Raw genomic sequence first — 25,062 nt, 5'->3', positions numbered from 1 at the left:
GGCGAAATACCATGTGTTTGAGTGATGCATCTAAAAAAAAATCATAAAATGTTTGTACCAGGTGCATGGATTTGAGAAACAGAAACAACTCATGAAGTACCATGAGATTTTAACTGTGAAAGCAGGAACTGGACCATGTCATTAATACCTTAATTAATTTGTCAGTCAGTTTTTAACTCATTCTAAATACCGAATGCTAGAATTATACATCATAAATTAAACATGAGAATTTTTATAGTCATACCTGCAACAATCATTCTGTTTAGTACAGAGCCTTGGTGAATGCAATAGCTTTTCCTAATACAAGCCCCAAATGTAATCTTTACAATATAAGGTATCTAGATAATGTGACCCTACCCAAATACACACATTCAAATGTCTTGCTGCCCATCATTCTCACACCACAACAACTTCACTTCTGAAAGAACAAAACTAGAAAAGTAAAAGACACAGGCAAAGAACAACAGTAATTGCAAGGTGGGATTTCCAGCATGATGAAGACAAAGAATAGACTTAAAATTCTAAGAACTGTGCACTTATCAGAGCTATGTACTTAATGGAAGCCGGGTACAGCCAAAGAAATATACACATACACATTTTTAATGGCTTCTTATTATCTTTTAAGATTTTAAAAGTCACCAGAATGGAACAAAGTAGCATCTGCAATGGCAAACAGCACATATTTCTCCAAATAACATGCACAGAGAGGGGCATTTTCTTTTCTGAATGAAACCAAGACAATGAATGTTATTTTTTTTAATAGCTGGCCTTCATGAGGTGTTTTGTACAGATCATGGTTCCAGATCTCAACAGCAGTTGCATAGTGCATCAAACAACTCAACGCAAACAACTGATCTCATACCATCTCTAATTTTACAACAAGGTGAGGCATAATTGAGGCTAGCTATTAAAAATAACCTGGGTAATTCTAGTATTTATACAGTTGTTTATCTGAAAACCATAAAAAAACCCACAAAACAAAACCCAAGCAACCAACAACAGCAAAATCTTTGTTATAATCATGTTGCAATACACATTATACACAATTAATTTTGCAAAGGGGCTGACCTATTTTTAAGCGGTCACAGATTAAACACGCTTTCTGATACAGCTGTTTATCTATTTCAGAACACAGAGGCTCTGCTTGCTGCAGCCCCTAAGCAGGGGCTCGTCCCTGATGGAGACATGTGATAGACCCACCAGGCACCACGACCACTGCTCTGTTAAGAGACAAGACATGATTTCTGCCACATGTTCACTCCAGTCTGCAGATACAATGGACCACATTCATTACATCTCAGTAACAGCTGGCTTAGAAAACTAGAGATCAAAATGCTCCAGACAGATTTTCTGCTACCTGGACTAACAACATTATCTGAGGTCTGGAACCAAAGCAGAGTTTGGTCCTCATGCGTCAGGCGTGGAACTACTTATCTATTATCTGTACTTCACCTATAAATACAGGAATGCTGTGAAACTTAATCAGTATTTGTAAATTGCTCTGCAATCCCTAAAAGAAACCCATCAGCTCAAGACCCATAGTGCCCACAGCTGTCTGGAGTGCCATACAGCAACATCGAGTGGGTCAACCTGGAATCCTCAAATCAGAAGCAGAGTTCTGAGCTCAGCTGTTTGTGTCCTGTCTTACCCATTTCACGTCTGGCTGCTAAATAAATTCTCTAAAATCCTGAAAGTCGTATTAAGAGAAATTCTGGATTAGACTTCCACCTGTTTCAGCAATAATTCTCATTCTAAAAATCAGTAAGAAATGGCTTTTGCTTTTGATTCTCTAGATAGCAGACAACACTAACAGCATCGCTGTGGCCGTATCACCATAAAGACTGAAGTCTTGAGTCCTTACACCGGAAAACATGCTGAAATCACTATCAGATAAACAAAATAAAATCTTATGGAAAGATACTACATCATGTGATGGCAATAGAGTTTTTAAGTAAAAATAAATCAGGACTGAAATTGCTTAGTAGGTGCATCATTTTCAGCTATTTTCTTCAGGTTTGAATTAATATTCTAGAGAAAGTTTTTGATTTTGTAAATTAAATGTATCCCTCCACTAGATTTATTTCTTTAGCCCTGACTGTTTATTCAATATGCAATTCTTTAGGGTTCTTCCATCATTGTAATATTCTTTTCAGGTGACAGAAACTAATTTTTAAAATACTGAAACTAAGACACAATGGACTAGGAGGCAATCAAACAAAAACAGAGTATACATTTTACAGAATTATGATCACCAAAAGTCTTTCATCCACAACTACTTTCTTCTTCTGTCCCACTATAGCTTCTCTTCACCTTCTGTACAGGCTCACTTATTCCTGCTCTTTGAGCATTTCACTTACAAAAATGGGCATCCATTAGAAAAAGTCCATTTTATTACATTTAAGACATAAGCCTTCAAATAGGTACGCTGCCTTATTGCATTTGCCTAAATTTTAGTTTATGTAATAAATATTAAATATCAACAAAATAATCAAGTACCATAAATAATGAGGGGCAACAGGGATACTAAAGCCTCTAAAATGCTGATGGAATGAAGATTTACTTATCAGGAGGTGCTCTAAGGTTTTGTCTCATTTAGTCTCATGTTGCTGCATACCCATAACTCTCATTAATGCTAAAGGGAAAGTAGACCCCTAAGTCAACTTAAAAAGGGCAAGAAGCAATTACTGCATTTTATGTCTCCTAAAGGCAATGAATAGTCTTGCTACAAAAGCTAAAAGAATGCTTTGTGCAGGAGGAACTCCTAACAAACTTGCTACTCATTTAAAAATAGTTCTTACATTATTTAAAATATTATTCAAATACTTATTCTATTTGTATTGCAATTGATGCTCAGGAAGTAACAAGATGCATTTTAAAATCTCGATAGTTGACTACTGTGTGTTTGCAGACGGCTTTCCTTCGCTCAAAATAAGAGAAATAACATACCCCCTACTCTCCAGTTAGCTAAAGAGTAATTATGTGCTCAGAAATAATTAAAGTCCAGCCATATTAATTTTGGGTTTTATCATTCCCTTTGATGAAGGACTAGGGTACTTTAGCTCCCAAATACATTAAAGCCGATTATAAATTCTCTCTTTATGGTCTTGATTTGGCAGAAATTATCTGTGGCCTTTTGGACCACAAGTGTGTGGGAGGCATGGAAGCTGCGGATGTCATTAACTTTTTGGCCTAGGAAAGCTATTCATCATTAAAAAGTCATACTGCAAGTTGATACCATTTTGTAAAACAAATATAAATCCTCTATGCTTAATAAATCTGTGCTTATGTATACAGCCATTGTTCGAGCCAAAATATTCTCCTCTTCAGTAATGAGAAAAGTGGGAAAGAAAAAAAGCACCTTTTACATTAGGTTAACTAGATGCCATGGATCTTGCAATTTAGAAATCACCATAGTAATAATCATTCTTTGAGCTAAGGTGTCTGTTCAATACCAAGGGAAAGCGGTGAGATTAAGCTGACTGCTGAAATAACAGAGGTATTAGAAAAATTCACTAAGTGGGTTTCAACACCATGAAATCTGGTAGTGCATATGTTAAATACAATTATACATTTATCTTTAAGCTTAAGTAAGTGCCTCCCATCCATCCATTGCTATTTCTTCTTCATTAGTCCATTTTTTAGTCGAGCAATGAAGATCTGTGAAGTGAAATCACGTCACCTTTTCAGGCTCTACCCTCATATCCAAATACAAAATAACCAATCCTTTGTTATTTCAACTATCCTTTTTATGCAACAGACTCTCAAACAACAACAACAAAAATCTGTGCTGAATTATCACAGTCTAGCAGATGTTAGCCGAGGCACAATAACATGTTGTACCTGTTTTTAATTTAAAAGAAATTAATGATGAGTTTTAATTAACAATCTTCAGGCCTCAACATTTTCAGTGAAGAGAATTCAAAAATCAAATTCTTATATGTTGAAATTAAAACAGAACTATGTAATATTTTTTCCTATAAATGTAATGACAAATTAGAAAAATACAGCATAATAGTCATTTGATGAATAACTTTATAAAATCATCTTCTTTCATTTGAAAACTAAAAAGGTGTCAGCAAAAAATAAAAGAAGTAGAATTCCTTACAGAAAATATATTTGGAAGATACAAATGGCAGCTGAGTTTTAAGAAACACATAACTGAAAAAAATATCTTTCTATTATCATACTTCATTGCAACAGACAAAACAATCTACTTTATATTTTCCCTTATTACTATCCTGCTTTCACCACATACTCACTCTTTTCCTTGTTATTTTTTCCCCCTTAAATTCCTTTTATTTCCATATTGTACTTGTTTGCAGTATTTGTACTTACCAGCAGGGCAAGGCCCTGGTCGACTTCGCTTTTTGTTGGTAACATTTGCACTCATGTTTTAACAACAAACGATGGCACAGACCTCAGTTGTTTCACATCTTACTACCTGATTTGTGATGACAATCAAGTACTGTAATTAGAGCTGCAAGTAACTTAAATTTGCATCTGCAAGTGAATGACAGGTGCAAATTGAACCCACAAAAGGGTTGCCAGCTTTCTTTGAAAACGTACATGTATAAATGCTTTGTCACTAAAGCAGCTATTCTGACACTTCAAGACTAACTCCTGCTGTGTCTTTTATAACAGCATATTGCTGAAGTGTCACACAGAAAGAATGTCTAATCCTGAACCTTTTTATTCACAAGATTAATCACACTGGCTGGATCTTGATTTCCCTTAAATCTGAAGGAACTTCATTACTGAACACTAGATTTGTATGAATTTAAATGAGATCAGAATCTGAGAATGTAGACAGGTTTCACTCCTCTGCTTCTTGTTTCAGGTGCAGCCTGAAACTCAGTGTATTCTCAGAGGTGAAGGCGCTTTACGTTCATGTGTCCTGTGGAGAGCAGCCCAAAATAATCTTCATATCAGGCTCTCTCTAAATCCCATTTCCCTTGCAATGGGCCGCTTTATAAATCCAATTGCCTTTCTAGAAGGCTTTTGGTTACATGATGTGCCTTACATGGAGTCATGGAGCATTACTAGAAAAGTAGGGAGGATAAGCAGAGATCATTGGGTGAGCCATGGTGTCCTGGGGCCCATCCACACAGCAAAGCTCAGCCCCGAAAATGTGTGCACCTGATCCCTCTGCCTGCAAGTGCACCCTCACAGTGTCCCACAAGAAAGTATTTTGGATGGGTGAAACTCTGCTCCTCTCTGCCCCCGCACCACAGACACAGGGGTACCACTCACATGAAGGAGATTTGCCAGGACAGGTTCAAAGACAGCACAGGTACTTTTTCCCCAACTTTATATGAAATATAAAGCTAACATCCTAAGAGAACTGACTGCTGATCCTTAAAGGGTTGCAATGAAAACATGGCTCATGCACGGAGTATACGTAGTACCAGGAGGAAGCAATTCAGTGCAAGAGCAAACAGCCTGATAATTATTCTAGACATCACAGCTTCTGAACCACTCTGACTTCTCTTCTAGCCAATGGGAGAAGAAAAAAATCACATTGGAGAGGAGAGAGAGGAGAGAAAGACGTTCATTTATTTTCTTCCCAGTGGAAGTAAGGAAAGGAACAGGTATTTAGGGTAAAGCAGTGGCTGTCCCACCCATTGGAATCATATGTGATGAAAAAGATGCTTCAAACGGATCAGGGCTCTCCTGGCCAAGGTTGACACAAAAAAACAAAGCCCATGCACCTAACCAGGAACACTATAGTTGGAGCACAAAGTTCCAGACGTGAGTGATGGGCAGGTAACAGACATGAAAAATGAAATTTGTAAGCTATCATTTAGACGTTACAATCAGTATTTACCACTCCAGTGCCACCTCACTTGCCTATATCACAAATCCATACAGCTTTTAACATTTTACTTGCATTAATAATTCACATTGTTTTACAGATAGTCATATTCCAGGGTGACACACTACTATAATGAATTGAATGCAACATTGCACAGCTGTGCCACCACCTGAGCTTTCAGATCATGAATCAATTCTCTCTACAGGTAATGACTACAATCCAGATCCTAATGAAGACTTATGCACATGCTTAACTTTAAGCCTCCAAGTAAGTTCCCTGAAGTCAACAGGCTAAATTTCCTAGTAATATAAAGATAGATCCACTACCATTAACAGAGCTGCTCCTATTTGCATCTGGGCCAGGAGGTCAACTCAGGAGTAAAAGTTAAACAGGAATAAGCACCCCAAGTTTCTAACTTCCCTTAGTTATTCTGTGGATAAATCTAATCAACAAATAGAATTTCAATCTCTTGAACATACTACCAAAACTCCGTGAAATTAACTTTTCTTTTTTATAAATGCATTGCTTTTTAGTCTGTGTATATACAAAGAAAATGCTACATTCATTTTCTGAGGTTCTCATAATCAAATTGCTTCCTAATTTTAAAGAAGATACAAACTCATTTTAGACCAGAAGCTTGAAAAATGTGATCATATTTAGCTCATGCAATAGAACTGAAGATTTGTAACTTTAAGATCCAAATTTTCAGTTCCAAAAGGAAGATTTACATTAGCCATCAATACATCAACATTAATCTTCTCTTTCTTTCAAAGATCTCTATAGTGTTGCTGTAATAACAGTGCAAGTCAGGATGCAACAAGTGCATCCCTTGTATAAGAATATACAAAGAGGCACAGCTAAGAAAAACACCATCAATTTAGGTGAAGATAGTGAGGTTTGTCCTCTTCCTTTTTTTTCTGCTTTTGTGCTTTTGTGTGTGTGTTATTTTGTTTCAGACAGGTAGGGTGGGCCATCTAAAATAATACGCTATGTTATCAGAAAACATTCTCTGCTATCTCATTACTCAAATACCAAAATATAATTAAAACCATACTCAAACCCAAACCATCTTACTTCACTTTTTATTTTATTGTCCCTTTCTGTTCTGGAAAATATTCAGCCCAAAATAACAACTTGACAAATAAACATGACCTTTGTAATCTTGCCCTCAAATATCTCTCTCTGGAAAGAAACTAGTCCAGAACAGTAGTCTCAGCAGGGGAGCCAGATTTGGGGTCCTTGCACAAGTAACTACTTTTGCTAGGGACAAACACTGTCAGTCTGACTTCTGCTGGAAAGGCCTTATCTCCAACTAATTCTGTTAACCGCAGAGGCTGGTGTTACAGCAGCTATACAGTTTTGTTTATGGCACAGCTGAGCATACAGTCCAACTCTCTTGAGACCCAGTTTCACAGCCTAAATAGCAGAGCGAAATGGTCTTCATGTAACCATGTAATTGAACATTACAGAGAAAATCAAGTTAATTGTGCATAATATTTTCATATAGAGTTTGGAACGGATTAAGTTCTCCCACCCCTCTACTCATGTACTTCATGTCATCTGGTTTGAAGCCACATGCTTAGAGCTCTATATAATTCAGTGTACCATTGCAACCTGTGCAGTATTTTACCATCTAGAAATCCACACTCTTGCATACCATAGAGATCATAAGTAATGTGCAAGGCTTATTTTCTCAATTTTCTGAACGAGCCGCTATCAGTATTACTTCATTCTCCAGCTACCACACAGAGCTGATTTTTTTCAGAAAAGTGGTAAAAGGGAGGAGAATGTTTTTTGTTGTATAGCTGACTATAATCCAACCCTCTCCGTCCAAACACTCGGCAGACTGAGTGGCAGGGAGTTTATAGCCAAAGTACCTTGTTAATCAGCCCTTCAGTTCCCCCATATTAACTCCAAATCCCTGCATTTCTTGCTGTGTTTTGAGTAGCGTAAAGAAAAATCTGATTCCATTCACAGTAGGCTAAATTAGACAGAACTGCACCCTCTTTCATTAATTGTAAAGGTTCGTGTACAGCAGTGGCCAGAACTTCCCAGTCACCTGATGCTGGTACCCAAGTTTCAGAATTTCCTTGTTCTTACTATTAAACCCAGGTTTGTTTCTTGTGATCTCAAGGGCAGAGATAATACTTCTGGTACTTTACATCTATCTGCATGTATGGTCGTATTTGAATGTTTTAAAATACTCACACAACATTTCTTCCTGGAAGGTAAAGGTGGATAGTTTTCTTTTAGTTACATATAGCTATATGGATATATGTGTACACAAACACACATAAAGGCAGGTTCTCCTATATGCCTTTTGAACACGGATTCTTCCTACAGATGTGAAGCACTGAGCATTACCGAAATATAAATAGAAATACATTTAAAAATGCAATAAATACTAATACTAATAACCTGGTGTTCAGAACTACAGTCTTTCCACTAACTCGGATGTGAAAAAGAATAAAGATACTTCAAGCCAAATGTTTCTCCACTACACAAAGCTTTCAAACCATCCTTAAAAGACCATTTAATTGTGACTGTGGTCACTAGCTTTTAGAAACACAATTATATCTGTTCTCATTACCCTACCTTTTGACAGAATCAAAGCACATAGCTCTGAGAAACACTGATGGGAGAACTGAGGGGGCAGCATTTATATGAAAGGCTGTCAGAAGAAAAGTGCCTTGCCACACTTATTTTCCTTTATTTGTATACTGTATTTTTAGAAGAGCATAATTTTAGGCAGGAAAACTCAAAACTTCTCAGCAATGGAGCAGTCACAAAACAAGAACAGCACAGCCAGTACTTGAAGATTAGTAGGATCGAATCTTATCATAAGAAAAATCATTTTCACTTTAGCATGTTTTCAATATGAGCGTGCTACTTGTTTTGAAACTACAGTTGACTTGCTCTGCATGTTATATTAAGGATTCTCAAATGGATAGATAAAATCCTTATACTGAACGGAGGATGAAAGGAAATCAGCACATCACTTCTAATCTAGCAGAACTTACAGGCAGGCAGTGATACTTGGGACCATATATTTACACAGCTACTGTCAACTCTTATACGGACAGAAGGCTCAAAACCCTTCTAGTAGAAACGTTGCCTTCATGCTTACTATTTAATAATTGAGTACCTTAACACAGAAGCTAGTGAACAGGAAATGATCATCAAAATAAAATAGATTTACAAAATGTCAAGTCTAGGACTACAATATATTATTTACAAAAAGCATAGCAAATTTAAAAGCAAAATGTCAGAGTAGCCCTTGTTTCCATTTTCACGATAGCCATTTAGGTGAGAGTAGATAGGTTTGGGACAATATGACATTTCTAATTCTTCATCTGCTGACAATAACCATGGTCTCTGGAGGAAAGCAACAAAATGCACAGCAGATAAAAGCATAACATTTCTCAGCATTGGATAAAAGCTACTCTCGCTTCTATTTATATTTATTTTCCTTCTCAGAAGTCTACTTGCTTAGGTTACAGTATGGACACAGTTATCAGGGTTTTTATACTGAGCCATGCTTCTCTTTTTTAAAGCTGATCCTAGTGGGGTAAAAAGTACTTTCTTTTCCCTAGCAAATACAGAAAATTTACATAAACAGTACGAACAACTAAATTATAACAATGGCCCAACGTTTCATGCATGGATCCTTTTTTATGTAACAAAATCGATGGCTAAATTAAATATGGCATTTTGTAATGACTGCACACATACTATTTACTTACTTTGTAACCACTTTAACTCTTTAGTGATAATTATTAAGGTTGGTTTGTATAAAAGCAGTCCCTGATATAACTACAATATCTTCTGTTTAGAAAGTAAACAAGTCTATGAGAAATATTTCTGCGTATACTTGAGCAAACAGTCCTTTCTCAAATCAACCAAAGTTAGTGAAAAACATATTGCAATAATCCAAACTCCATCCTGCTGAGCAGAATGAATTCCTACAGCAAACATAGCAAACTACTGGCACCAGAACAATACTTTAGACTATCAAACTACTAAACAACCTGGGGAAAGTAAAAGTTATTCCCCTAACAGACAGCTAACAGCCTGTTGCTATGGGGCAGCAAAGATTGCATTTGCTTATGGACCCACCAGTACAAATCATCTTGGTCCTTGTCTTGACTTCAGCATCAGTAATGAGCAATTTCCATAGCAGTAGGCAAAGTTTTAAATTTACAATTTTCCTTTAAGATTTTAATTTGTAAGCACTGTGGATTCAATAAAGCTTTGGTAATATTTGACAGATCCATTCCAGCTCCTCAGCTATGGGATTATTAACTAAACTGTAAATGCAAGGTTTTAATGTAGATAAATGGGAGCAATCCAATTAACTTCAAGAGATTCTGAGAGCTTTTAACTCATGCCTTCAGATATAGAGAGGTGCTAAATGCATATTAACTTTATGATTTAGATGTAGGAGAAAGTTTTAGAAATTTATGTGGGCATAGATGACTTCTACATTTGTTGCTAATCTGAGAGTTAAAAATAATTCTCTTTCTCCTGGCATTTTCTGTGTGCAATTTGGGTACATCTGATGGAGGAAAACTAGATGCAGACAAAAGAAAAGAAACCTATTATTGATAGCAACTCCCCAAAAATAAATAATAAACTGTGTTTACTTTTATTGGTGAAATCTGGTTTCCTGGAAACAATACTGATCGAGATCACTGGTCAGTGATACTCAGTAAGTCTTTTTATGCTAAAGATTTTTGATAAAATAGTTCTGTTATCACTGTTCTGCAATCTCATATTTTTTTCAAGTAATGATTATAGACATAATCAGACTTCTATACAGACAAAACGTGAATGAACTGCTTTGTTTAAAAGAATAAATTTAATAGTTTTATATTGTCAGAAACTGTTAAAAAGCAGAATTGATTTATGTTGCAATGTAAAGCAGTAGAAACAACTTTGCAATTAGTATTACTTGTAAATTAAAACGATTTACATATAAGGTTATTATTCAGTGTTATTCAGTTGTTTGCCTGCTGAGCTAGGTTACGTCCTCAGTTTGCAGCTGCTTTCATAGAAGTTACAGAACTTTTTCTTGGCCATTCTCCTTCCCTGCAAGCCTTTCAGCTTAACTTCCAACTTCATCCCAACCCAGTACATGCCATTAGTATAAAAGTAACTTCTGAGTTTTGCAGATTTTCAGTAGGCTGGTGCCTGTTGCAATAGGCTGCTTCCCAAACACAGCTGTATGATTGATGCCAGTGCAAATCACACCCGAGCTGGATTTCCTAGAGTCTGAATAACATATACAGAAACTGGAATTTCAGTAAGGGTTTTAATTCTGTCAAAGAGCTTGGACTAACACTGCAATAACTAGCTTACAATAATCAAATAGCCTAACACCACCCTTTGCAGTGTCAGTATATCCTTTGTCTTTTAAGGTACCATTCTCTGGACCAATGTCTTTCACTAGTGCCACTGATCAACAAAGTAATTTATGCCATAATGCAAGTCAGCATACACTGGCTTTCCATTAGTGATTTAAGTGCCACAGTGGCATACCCAAATTCAAGGGAAAGACCTATAAATTTAGAAGTTATAGGCTTTAAATTTTGAGGACTGCATGTATTTCCCCACAGGTGAGCTAGGTGTCTAAATAAGCAAGAACCATGCCGATAGCGGACTCTTCAATAAAGAAAGATCCTGTAGATGATACAGTCAGTGTACCCAACAGAACGATATCGCACCCTGATGTAGACTCCTACACCTGCAGGTACCATGAACGTTGTGTGCACTCCTACACCATCTCTCCTCAAACTCCAATGGGTGTTTAGACAGTCGGCTCACAGAGAGCTACAGGGTGACTCCTGCACACCGGTGTCTTCATCTGGAGCTGAAGCCCACTCCCAGTTACCAGAAATTAGAATTAGACTGACATGGGTAGTGAGGAATACACATCCCTCACATGAAACAGAAAGGTTTTTTAATTTAATTTCTTGACAAAATCAATTTTATAGTTTTATAAAACTTGTCAATCCATTGTTAGCTTTTGTGTGGAGTTCATTTCATGCAGACAGGAAGAACTGGATTTATAAATTCTCATTAAGGTGAAATTACTGTGTAGCCTTACTCCTATATAATAGTCTGATACTCTATTGTCTTGAATATTAGTGCATGTCATTGAAAGCACAGATGGGTGATTCAAATAAGCATGTGTCATATGCAAAATTCACTGAACCTTTAAAGTCTTCCAACTAGTTGCATCTGTTATATCTATGTCAAATAATAAACTACAAAGCCTATTTTGAGTTTCAAGCTTGAATTAAAGGTCCCCAAGATCCTCCCCTCTCACCATCCTTTAGAGTAAAAACCAATATTCCTGGGACATACGAAGGGAAAATAAAAAACCACAGAAACCTGGACCATTTTGGTAGCAAGAGGTTCCATTATAATCTGTCCCATTACAACCACTCAGGCCAAAACAACCTGTGATCTTATACCCACCTATTAAAATTTCTTACCTGAAAAACGTTCCAATCCCCTTTTGCTAAAAATTTGCCCCGAAGTTTCATTTTAACTTTGAATTTTAATTTTCTTAAAAAGAAAATTATATACTTGATGGACCACAGCTGTCTGAAAAGTACATATTTTATAGGCATACAGTACTCATTTGGAAAATGAGTGTGATTTACTTGATGAGTCACAATGAATGTCTGTAAATATATATCCAAGGTCTTTACTAGAGACTAGCCTTGCAAGCTGTATTACATAGAAATCATACTTAAATACATGAATTTCTCCCACGAATAAGAATGGAGGCCAAAACTAACAGCTCCCATCTTCCTTACCACTTTCATGCTTTTAGTTGATGAAGTCCACAAAAAAGATACTGTTGAAGAGTACAAATATTGAAAGCAAGAGATTTTCCCAGTTTAACCTGTTTTGTAGCACAGCAATGGGCAGTCCCTGCAGCTCCATTAAATCCAGGCACCTCAGGCACTGGTCTGGCTATGAACAATGGAAAGGGGTCTGGCTTTCTGCAGCACGCTGCCGGCTGCTCTCTCTCCTTCAGGCCTCGCAAACATGTGTTTGCCTCGTTATGTGTCAGAGAAAACATGGATATTGAGTCCTGGGGAGGAGGCAGAGTGGGCAGAATAAGCTGGAGGAAAGTGCACAGACATGACTGCATCTGGGCCATAGATAGTGAACAACACGGGTTACTTGACAAATCAGTACCTGGTAGGGCAATCCTGCTTATCAGGTTTCCCTCCCAACTTTATCTTGAGGAAGATTGTACAGAACAATTCTGGCAGTATCAAAAACCTCTGGATTTCCTACATTTCAACGTAAGGAAGGAAAAGGAGGGCATTTTGCATCAAGTCATCCTCCATCTAACAAAGATATTTGAATAATTAGTGTGGTGCATTGCCAGAAACATGACATTTCCAACACAAATCTGAAAACATATCCATTGATAGCATTAATTTAAGATAATCAGGTGACTAATTGGGTGACTAATAGTGTTAGTGAATAGAAAAAGTAGTTGAGATTGTAATCAGAGGCAAATCTCAGCTCCTAGAAATGCACCAGGCAGAACAGTGAATACTAAGCCCTAATGATCACATACTTGCTTCTTATTTGCTAATATAAAATGCTAAAGCCTTGAAAATTAAAAGAAAGTATGTTTATTACTATTATAAGCCATCAAGGTGTTTTAAATCTCTTGGGTTTTTTCTCTTTAATTTATAAAGAAAACAAACTTTTCAAAACACTGGAAGTCAGCCTCAAAAAAGCATTTCTTTGAGCAGTTTCTCATAGAAAGTAAAATAATGAAATGAAAATCACCTCACGTACCTAAGGATAGTACATGTTGTACAGTGGGAAATTAAGGCTATGGTAATTATGTAGCAAAGCATTTAAGATTTAAGCATTTGAGCAACTTTAAATACATGAGCAACTCCTGTGAGTGTCATTGGATTCATCCTGCTTAAACAAACAGGATCTTCAGAAGATATTTCAGAGAAGATAGTTCAGAGAAGTCTCAAAATGTGTTTTAAGAAATAGGCTAGAAGGGAAAGGAAATTTACTGTGGATAGTTGACAGCTGATTTTTTAAATTATTTTAACAATGCTAGTGCTCTAGCAGTTTGGTTGCTAATGATACAGTATGGTGCCTAAAGCTCTGTGTCGAACTTTCTGACAAATAAATGTCAAGTTGTAAAATTATACGTTAACCATGCCTTTTTTTGCTTAAATATTTTGCAGGGATCAAGCATCTGGATAGCAGCAGAATGTCAGGCAACCAAGAAAAAAAAAAAATCCGAAACAGCTAATTCAATTTTAGGAATTACCAGCAAATGTAAATAAATATTTTAAGTTTTATAAAATAATTTCTCCTTCTTTCTTTCAATGGTGTGATAGTAAGCTCTTCCAGTATGTAAACTTATGAGAATAATATCACCATCACATTTAACACATAAAAAAATTCCTACATCTATGAATAGTTAAGTTAGTCAAAGGTTAATTAGCATCTGCAAAAGGGAAACTGAAGTTATTCCAGCAACACTTGAAATCTGTCTCTTTAAAAAAAAAAATAGCATTAAAAATTGCATCAATATGACTGTCAGAAATGTGCTACAGATTGATTCCTTACTTATTAATTGTAATGACTGATAGAGTCAAGAAGAATTGCAGATTTTTATTTTTGTCTAGTGTTAAACCTGAAAACAAGTGAGGTAGCTGGCTGCTGTATTAAAACCCTTACATTACAACAGAGTAGCTAGATTGTAAGGCAGGGAGGAATGTATTTACAACTCTTGATCCATTTTAGTAAACCATGACTCCCTGATCATATGAAATGCCCCAAATGAATATAAATGCAGTCTTTTCTAAAAACGAAAAAGCAGAAAGGCAGGACAAGGCCCGTATTACAAAAGCAAGTTGCGGTTATGCCCTACTTCAAAAGCCTGAGTGGAATTCACGTGGTTCATGAGCCTTTGGTAGCCTTTTATGAAAAGATGTATTTCTATTTTGCTGTGTTTTCTGAAATGCACACGGTTCTGAGGTCAACATTTTGCTATTAAAAATAAGTAGCTCACACAGCACTTAGATGTCTGCAATCTTTTAAGAAATATTTCAGGCACTTGCACATATATAAAAAGCATTTTTCAGCAGCAGTTGCCACATTTTACTTTTGGAAGAGTTAAAGGATAGGAGTAACTTTAGATGTAGGTTTCCTTGGGCTTTGGGAGGATGAAAGGGATTAATGGAGGGTCACAAGAGGAGGATGGAAGAAGAAATGGAAATAAGAGGAGAGTGCTATTGGATGTAGCTTATCCTTTCCCTAGGCAGTGGTTAGAGATGTCAACTAGAAGGAAAAGGATTGACTACTTCTTGTGTCATGTTTCCAACTTATTCCAACAGAAGGATCAGTATGGTCAAAATGGGATTTTCCTACACTCTTTGTTAAGAGTAAGACTAAGGCTGTGATGTCCTTTGTACAGAATTTGATTTAGTGTAAAACTCTTTGCTCCTTCTAGCTAAGAGTTTCGAGAGTGGCTGGGTAGAACTCTATGTGCTCCTTGTTTTATTAGAGGATTTGGAATAAAGCTGAGAAATGTATATCATGCAATTATGTGCTGCTTTTTTTTGAAAGAATATATATTAAAAAGAAGATTTCCAGCACTCCTTGAGATTCATGCATGGAAACACTGAACTGGATTTATGCCAATTCAGATTATTACAGGCAAAGGAATGGCAACTGCTTATCAGGTACGCGGTATAGCAAAATGATTCTTTATCAAGTACATGTTGCTGTATTATCATTGTTTAAAATGTCATTGGGATGAATAACACAACCATAAGTGTGGCACTGAGTTTGAAATCCTTCCTATTATTTAAAAATAAGAATGAATCATGTTCCTAGGGACATCGCCCATATAAAAAAAGTCCTACTGGACTGGAAAACCTCCCACTGCTAATACAGATCTTTGTACAAATAAGAGCAGCGGGTGATGTAAGTTACACTGCTTTTCTGCTGCACAGGCAAAAGAAAACAAAAATCTGCATTTGCAAGAGTATAACCCATTACTCCATGAATATTTGATAGACTTTGCAAACACAATGCACGCAATATTGCAACAAACAAGGTTTCTTGAAAGCCTACATTGAATTTCATTTATAATAAAAAGCCTTTCCTCAAAAATATTAAGCTACACGGTTGGTGAATGATCATTCTAAATTTTGAAATATAAATATATTGGAAACAATGTTGTAGAAAATGCCTTGTTATTAAGTCTGCGCATAATGTCAAAGGTGAAGAAAAAAAAACTACACAGATTTCAAAAGACAGTATACTATCATGGATTATCCACAGGAGTAGGAAATTTAACGTTACTTCACAGGCCTCTGGGCCTGCTAAGCATATAATAGTTCTGGGAGTAACGTTTACGTTCCTGACTATCAGATTATAGGAGGCACAATGCAAAGACTCAAAATATACAACAGATGGCAACTGAAATGAATCAGATTCTGTGAATGTAAGACATGACACAACTATGCTAAATTTAATTTCTAGATTTCGGAAAACAGGAAACTGAACAGATATGTAACAGAAATGAGAAAATAAACAGATATACCAGAGAACTGTTTGAGATTAAACCCAACATACAAGCATGGTATGACAGTAGCGGAAAAAAACAGGAACTACTGCAGAAGCAAGATATCTAAAGACTGAACCTAGGTTTAACATAAGGTGACTTAAGCATAATCCTCCCACAGCGTGGTCAGAAACAGACACTTTGTGCAGCTTTTAAAGGCTGAGCAGAGGGAAAGGAAAGTCAAAGGTTCAACTATTGTGCAATTTTAACATTAATTGCAATTTATAGGGTTATATAGACTCAGGGTCTTCTGAGATCTGAGCTAGAACCAATTGGAGACATTTTCAGAGGCACGCAAGGGAGTTAAGCACTATGTTTCCACAGCCTTTTGACCCTCACTTCTTGATGCCTTCAACATTTTGTGTGTTTATTACTGTTCTTACAACACCCATGTGTATCTGAGTGTTTATTATAAATGAATGAATTTATGATCACAATTCACCTGTGAAGTACAAATGTTTTTGCATTTCCATTTGAGAGAATGAAAAACAAGTGAGTGATGAAATGGTTTGCTTGAGGTCACATAAAAAGTGTTGTAGAAGTGATTTAGAATTTTCTCATCTCATTGTACATTCCTCTTCACCAAGCCTGTACACAGTTTGGGCGCTGAGAAGTGAGATGCATTTTTGCCATCACGTGTGATTTAAAAAAAATAAACAAACAACAAAAACAACCCACACCCTTAAGAAGGTTTATAGTATGTTGCTTATTTCTACACAATTTCGCAAAAAATTACTCTAGTCATTAGTAATAATTTTTAATAGTTTTGTTTCTGGGAAAAACATTCAACATTCTTTTCTCTACCTTACTCTATCAGTATCTTAAGGCTATTCAGTATCTTAAGGCTATTACACAGTACATTTTTTCTTATTGCTGTTTCTGCTAAGTCCTTTCTTCCAGGAAACACCAAGGAACAGATATATTTTTCCCCCAGTCATTTACTCAGAGCTTTGACATTTTCTGCATTTTTTGTGACCTTGGAAAAAGTAACTGAATGATTAACACAGAAACACAAGATAGACCTCGGCTAGAAATGGTAGTTTAAGTGGTTTCCTATGAAGCCTCATAATTTAAACTCTCTATTATAAAAATTTTCAAAGCAAAATTAGGGTTTTCTACATCCACTGGAGGTGGATGCCCTTTATCTTTTTTCTTCTGTTAATTGCTTTCTTCATCTGTGTGACTTCAGTTCTGTGATTCCTTTTATAATAGTGGAAATCTTGAAAAGACTAAGTTTCTTTTTCTACTTCCCAAATGGGAAATTGTTAAAACATCAGAAAGGTAAACATCCAAATGCTACTTATACTACTTCATCTCCCTTCAGAGTTCATAATAATGCTTTCCCACTTGGCTTTAGTCACAACTACTCAGCACAGAGTAATCTCACTCGGTATGAATAAAGCCAGTTATTGCACAATACGCCACAGATAACATCTGCTGCTGTGCATTGGCCAAGTGTGGAAAAGCTGTATCCTTAACAACCTTGCGGAGCCCTGTTCTGTAGGCTTAAAGCGGGAGTAATGAGTGTACAACCAATGCTGACGTATGTATCAAGGATAAATTAAATGTGGGGGTTTGTGCCTTTTCACTTTTGTCCCTTATAAGATAGATTTAACCATGACATAGTACAGCAATACCCTACTTGGAACTGCAGACTTTTTGGCTAAGACAAAGAACAGAACGTCATCTGATGCGCCTTCCACTGGGGACAATATCAGGCCTGCGTGCTGGTCTTGTACACGCAGTCTCACAGGTCATTTCTGTCTTTCATTTTGAGGAGTCTGTGGAGGATCTGTTCTGGTAAAGAACATGACTTAAGCTTAATATATCAGCTCTACTGACAAAAAAGTGGTATGGATTATACTGCACAGGGGAGACCTCCCTCATTCACACTTGTCCTCAGACTCCCCCACTTTGGTCCTGGCAGGCTCCCTATGTTAGTACTCGCTTCTTTTGGTAAGGCCTGAAATAAGAGAGCTTTTATTTTTCTCCTGCTAACTGGCTGAAAAGTATTTTACAAGGCTTGCTGATAAAAAGCTAGTGTAATGGTTTTGAGTCACTATGTGCCACCACAAAAACAAAACAAAACAAAAAAGTGGAAAAAGGGATGCATCTAAGAGCAATGAATACATCACCTTTATTTCCCGTATCCTGGCAAGGCAAGGCAAGCCCCTGCTACAGAGTCTAATCATGAGCCCAGAACTGCAACTAACACTTATGCTTTTGCTAAAGATAAAACCTATTTGAAATGTGTGAAAATGTCTTCCTTTGAGATCCTGTCATGCAAATCACCTTGCATTCGTCCTACTCCTGCCTCTTCTTTCTATTGCCACTTTAACCTTTCCAAATTTCCATTTTCATGTTTTGAGTAAAAAAAAAAAGAAATAAATAAAAAATAATTTTAAAAAATCTTCAGTTTATAGAAAATTTTATTATAAAGGGGATTTCCTGCAGCTGCCTACCCATCCTTCCACTGTGGTTTTAATCAGAGTATTGTTTTGGTTGTAGCACACAGAATGCTCTTCTATTTGTGGTCAATTACATTTTACTAATAAGTCAATGGAATGTTCTTTCATCTTTATTTTCTGGTTTTAGTACCACATCAACCTAAATCCCAACCAAACTTATGATTTTGGTTCTGTATTTTGTTGGTTTCTGTCCCCTTTGGGAAACCTCTGTGGCTAATTTTTGTGTGGTCATTTATTCCCAGTCTCAAACAGCATTACGCTACTATTGCAAGAGTTCATGCCAGAATTGTTTGGAGTGTTCCCTGAAAGGATAAATACAGATGGATAAGAAAAGGACTCAAGATAGTGGGAGTTATATCCAGGTCTTTAACACTGCAGTTCAGAACACCTTATCCTGGCAATTGACAATTAACTTTCAATTCATCATTATAGTGGGTAAATCATCTTCAAACAAAAGATCCCTGTGGGGGACCCCAATGTTGTATGGCCATTTGCTCCTTTTTTTTTTTTTTTAATCTTATCCTTTAAGCTGATTCTGAAAGTCCTGTCCAAGATTTTAAGGAAGTTACATCTATGCTTTGCATCTTTTGAGCCATTTTGTATATCATTGGAATGTATATATATTTTAATGAAGAAATAACTGTTAACTCTTTAACTCCATCAAATTCGCTTCTGTTTCTCTTGTAACTCCTGGTGATTTCATAGCATGTCTAGAATGGATTTTTATATCTTTGTCAGAAAGAGTGCTGAAGTTTTCATTGAGTCCAAAATGCTAATGGGTCACTAACACTGGTCATCTAAAAAAAGAAAATAGTCTAACTGTAAATTCCTACTCCTCTAATTTGTTCCGCTTTCACCCTATTGAGTTTATAAAAGTCAATTCCAATGAAGCTGTTCTTAAACCAGTAAAAATCCAATCTGGTTCTGTACTTAATTTTAATTTATCCAGCCCATCATGATTAAGGGATTTTTCTTCACTGCTGCATTAAAGGTGGATCTTGCCTGGATGTTCTCTGTAACCAATTTCCCATCCACACGGCAAAACTCTTAACTCAAGCACGGGGTAACTACAGCATTCCCGTTGATCCTTTTAAGTACAGTCTAACACTACAGCACTGCTTACTGTAAAATAATAATCCACACGCTTTGCACTGAGACATGTTAAACCTCTCAGGTAAAAATAATCCTCTCATAGCTATTCAGCATTTCTCCATGGTCCCCAAAAGACAAATTCTCCTGTGCTTCTTTGATAAAGAAGAGTAGACCATCTCAGCTTAGTGGGTCACTATGAAGGTGACATCTGACATCCCATGCACACAAACAAGTGCTGACAGCACCAGCACCGAGACAGAAAAGCAGAATGTGTTCAATGGTGGCTTTTCAACGCAGCTGTCAAGGCAGGAATTCACATAAAGACCGATCACCAAAACTCTCTCTTCTTCAGAAGACTTGTCTTCCAAAGCAGACCAGACTTCCAGGGAAAAAAAATGCCTGCTGCTTCCTTGCTGAAACAACGAGTTTCTAAATGCCAGCTGGCTTGCTAGGCTAAAGTGTCCATAAACCTGCATTTGAATCACTAAAATAATCCCTAACTATTAGCAATTGGATGCCATTCAACACTTTGCAACTGCACAGAGGCGTTTCCAAGGCAGATGCTGAGAAGATAAGAGAAACAATGCAACTTTTGAACAGTGAAAAAGTAATTATTTCATGGATAAGTTCGTTGTCCAGACCAGAAAGATTTCATTTGTAATGACTGTGGCTAGAGATTCAGGTTCATGACAGAAACTTTACTAGTGAAATCTTGTCTTTCCTGTTAGTATCGAACTACCAGCCACACTCATTTTTATTCAATTGGTTCTTTTTTCCCAGAACTTTACCATGAATTCTTTATCATGTGCTGTTTATAAAATATTTAAGAAATATATAACCTTATCTACAAAGACATATTTCCCTCTAGCATACTTTTCACATAACAACCAGAACCACTGAGTATGAACCTCACAATAAATTAAATAGAAACCACAATTAATAGAAAAAATAAGAAACAAGTAACCTAACCCAAATCTAATAGCACCGAAAATCTAAAAAAACCTGTCAAATGATGAGAAGCAAAAGCCCAGCATTTTACATACCAAAAGGCTCCCATACCACGGGGCTCCCTGAGGCAATGTGCATCCACCAACCACTGCTCAAGGTAAGTTTCATTCCAAATTATAACCTATGCAGTGAAAGTCAACACACAGGGGGTACGAAAAAAATCAGTGGTACCCTGATATCTGTGATCCCTTGGCTAAGCCATGCCTTTTTTTTTTTTTTTTTTGTATGTGAATGAAAAGTTCCAATTAATTCAAAATGCAGCCATTTAATTCCTTAGTCACATTGAAAGCTAACAATGTACCATCCTTCTTTCTTTTTCTACACTGATTCCCCAGAGAATATTCAGTCAAATTCAAGGTCTTGCTGTTACACTTCAAAACCCTCAAAGGAACTGATTTAAAATACCTGTGGGAGCTCTCCTCTTCACAACACTAACATCCCACGAGAACAACATTCCCCAGAAACTTTGGAGCTGTCATTCTCAAAGATGACACTTACGATTACAGGAGACAGGGCTATTTCCACAGAGAACTTCAGCTTGGGTTCACAGCAGAGAAGTTTACAGTGACCATAAACATAATAATAAAGTAAAATTCACTTCTGTGGCTTAGTATGCTTAAAGGTGAAAGAGAACAAGTAAAGATAAAGGAGGGACACTACTAGAAGAAGGAGATCATGGAGAAATGAAACTAAAAAGCTATATAATCCTAAGTATTATGTGGGATGTAACATAGATCAGTATTCCAGTTTATGTTGTTATTACTTGGAAAACACACAGTTTCTGCAGTGAAGATACACAAAAAGACAAGAATACAGATAGGATCAGACTAAAAATCACAATTGTTCTTACAAGTGAAATTTATGCCTCTGTTAAACAGATTTTTTGAGACCCGATAGGAAAACACTTGATGATTTTTATTAACACAATCATCTGAGAAAGACACACCCCATTTACGCTACATGGGTCACAGTTTGGCCCTTTGGTACTGAGACCAGAAAGGATCTAAAGCTATTTGTCAGCTCCTTTACAAATTAGATGGCCATATAGGCAAAGGTTTACATAGCGGTGATATAACACACACAAAAACTACACAAAGTGAGGGGTTGGAAATAAACCCATGAAACTAGGTCATTTCAGAGTTAAGCCTATCAGTCTGTCTTTACCTTATCTCCCTGTGTCTGGCTATTGCAGTAATCTTGTACAAAATCATCCAAGGATATTTTGTCCCATGTGTGCTGTAACACTGACCTGGAGAAGGCATAGTGCTGAATTAATAGGTAAGCAAGAGCTTTAGCTTCCATTTTCATTGATTTTATGGACTTAAGTTCAAACCATTTAGTTATTTGAAGGCTTCTTTCTTCTTAATGTTATTTATTTAAATGTATCTCAAGGATATAGACTTCTATATGATATAGGAATGGGGCTCATTAACATGCAATATTGCATTAATCAGTAGCATTTATTCCTGTTGCTTGTTATAATGATAATGTGCACTAAGACTATTACAATAGATGTTACAGCAAAGAGGGACAAGTATTGCCCTTCTTGCTGAAGCAGTAGTCAATATGAGAATTTTATTCAAACAAAGTGCCAAATATTTTTTTTGTGGGCCTTATATTCATATGAATAGCCCTACTAAAACTCACAAGAGGAGCAGATAAAAGACCAAGCTATTAACAGGATAAGGGATTTTAACCACCTTTGTTTACAGCAAGTGAAAAATCATCTTCACTCCTTTACATTTAAAACGCAAAAAGATACTAATCTGATTTATGATAAAATGTTTTTCTAAACCTTGTTTCCTATTTCAAATTGAGACATACCGAGGCTTCTGCCTAAAATTAGTTGTCTATTTTGTCTCAGAATGCTTACAAAACCACACAAAAATGTCTCCAGGCAAACCTGCAAAGTCAAGCATTCCATACGCTAGAAGTGTGACACGTAATTCAAAGGTTATCCTGGGACCACTGCTATCCCAAAAGCAGGTGAAAATTTCACAAAGGTGAATTAAATCTGCTTACCATCTTCCACTTCTTCCCTACAGTACCACAAGCTGCACAGACTCACCAGAGTAAGCCAAAACTTCTACAGCCTCCCCCCAGCCTTGTTCAGTGGGATCCGCTATACTATGTGACGACCACAACTGTGTAGTAGCCCTCCTGGCAAAATACCCACCAGGGCATTTTACATCCTAGACCATAAGTACAGGCAGAATAAACACCTGATGGTACAAGCTACTTTACTCAAAACAGGCAAAATAACAAACGAAATGTTTCTCTCATCCTTTTATTCATACAGGATAAATATATAAGCTCATTACTGCTCTTGCTTACTATTCTATCCTATTTCTATAAAGCCAAGTGGAAATGTTTAATGTCATGAACATACTCAGATTACTTTCAGCTGTCTTAGTTTTAAGAGAAATGAGCCAAACTTGTTAAAAAAATAACACTGTATGTGTACATGCGAATCTGTATGTGTCATACGTTTATGCACAAGACACTTTTTCACAATGTCTTTGCATCTGTGTGCCAGCTCCTTGTTTTACCTCTGCCACCTGACTGACAGAACATCTAACCTGAGGCTGCGCCTCAGCCAAAGTTTGCACAGTGACATGTGTCATGTGTTCCTGCCAGAAATTCATCTCTTTCTGCAAAATGATCAGGTAATATGATCATGACTTACCATCTGGATTTACCAGGCTATTTTGCCTTTTCTTTTTTTTTTTTCTTTTTTTTTTTCCTTTCTTTTTTTCTTCTTTTTTTAAGAGATGTTCATTCAAATTCTAAAAGGTCAGATTTGAACCATCTGTGAGAAAAACTGTTTGGGGTATTTGTGATAAAAAGATAAAACTTCAGTGCAGACAGTTCAGCAAACTCAAGACCTAAAAGTAATTAGTGAAGGAAATACATCGTACTAGTCTGTCTCACAGGTGTTCCTGTTCTTTTTGATGTGAAAAACCCAACGTGGATTTATTTGGTTAGGTGTATATTGGTAATAAATTTTGAGCTAACTTACTACTATTTTATATTAAAATATTATGACTCTTCAGCTTTTCCCTCCAGCTTTGATCAAGGAACATTAATTTCACATTACATTTGGGTGCACTTTGGAGGTGTTTTGCTCTGGACTGTGCAATGCAGCATTAGAACCAAAGCAGAGATGAGCCAGGATCCAGAAACTATTGCAACGTTGTTAGTCACTGTTACCAAGGCCGATGTAAGCTGTTTGAGCCCTGAAACTATAGATGATGTCTACATATGAGAGAATAAATTTAGAATTTCAGCAACATTTCAGATATCTCCACTTTTGGATACTTACCTAAAACAGTGTTATCACGGTAATGATCATATGTTAGAGAAGCAAAGTTTATAAAGAGAACTAGTATATTTTAATAGACCTGGCTATTAGAAAAAGAAGGTAGATGCTAAATATAAAAAATCGTAATTTGGTAGGACTGATTAATATCTGTGAATTAAAACAAAATTTCTTTCCGATTTCAATTTAGCATAGAGTTAGCTGTTACTTTGAAGTCAGGAAAGGACACACAAAATAATTTTCCTGCATTGACAACAAAGTAACCTGGTATTTTAATAACTACGTATCACTTCATGAACTTAAAAGGAAAAGAAGGAAGGAGTAAAGAAATAAAGCAATGAACTAAAACTAGAAGCGTTCATTTCCTAAAATATTCTATCAGTTACAAGGGGGTTTTTTTGTTTGTTTTCTTTTCGTTTTGGTGGGGGTTTTTTTGTTGTTTGTTGTTGCTGTTGTTTTCCCCTTAGACTATAACAGAAGTTACGGTAAATTGACAGAAGTCACAAATCCTAAATATAGAGTCAAGGCTTGAAAAGCTATGTAGAAGTAAAAGAGGCCTGATTTCATTTCTACCACGTCACTAAAATTTCTCAATGGCCTTTTCTCCACATATATTGTATGCTCTCTGCTTCTTGCTTTTTTTTTTTTTTTTTTTTTTTTTTTTTTTATATATATATAAGGCAATGCTTTCACTGCCATAGGGAAAAATAAACCTTGAATGCTATTTATT

The 25,062-nt window shown here is 36.4% G+C and overlaps 1 protein-coding gene across 8 annotated transcripts in view; it reads right to left on the bottom strand.

The window, feature by feature from the left end:
• Positions 1–25,062, bottom strand: part of NLGN1 (neuroligin 1) — a 305,038-nt gene that overhangs the window by 206,651 nt on the left and 73,325 nt on the right. The window contains exon 3 of one of the 8 annotated variants that reach the window (XM_065639922.1): positions 13,491–13,524. The exons of the other annotated variants lie outside the window; for them this stretch is intronic. Within the exon in view, the coding sequence (XP_065495994.1) occupies positions 13,491–13,524 (34 nt within the window). The remainder of the gene's footprint in view (positions 1–13,490; positions 13,525–25,062) is intronic. 8 annotated transcript variants of the gene reach the window in all.

This window comes from Caloenas nicobarica, chromosome 8, assembly GCF_036013445.1.
Source record: "Caloenas nicobarica isolate bCalNic1 chromosome 8, bCalNic1.hap1, whole genome shotgun sequence".
NCBI lineage: Eukaryota > Metazoa > Chordata > Aves > Columbiformes > Columbidae > Caloenas > Caloenas nicobarica.
The sequence above is the reverse complement of the archived record's forward strand: the minus strand, read 5'-3'. Positions and strand labels throughout refer to the sequence as shown.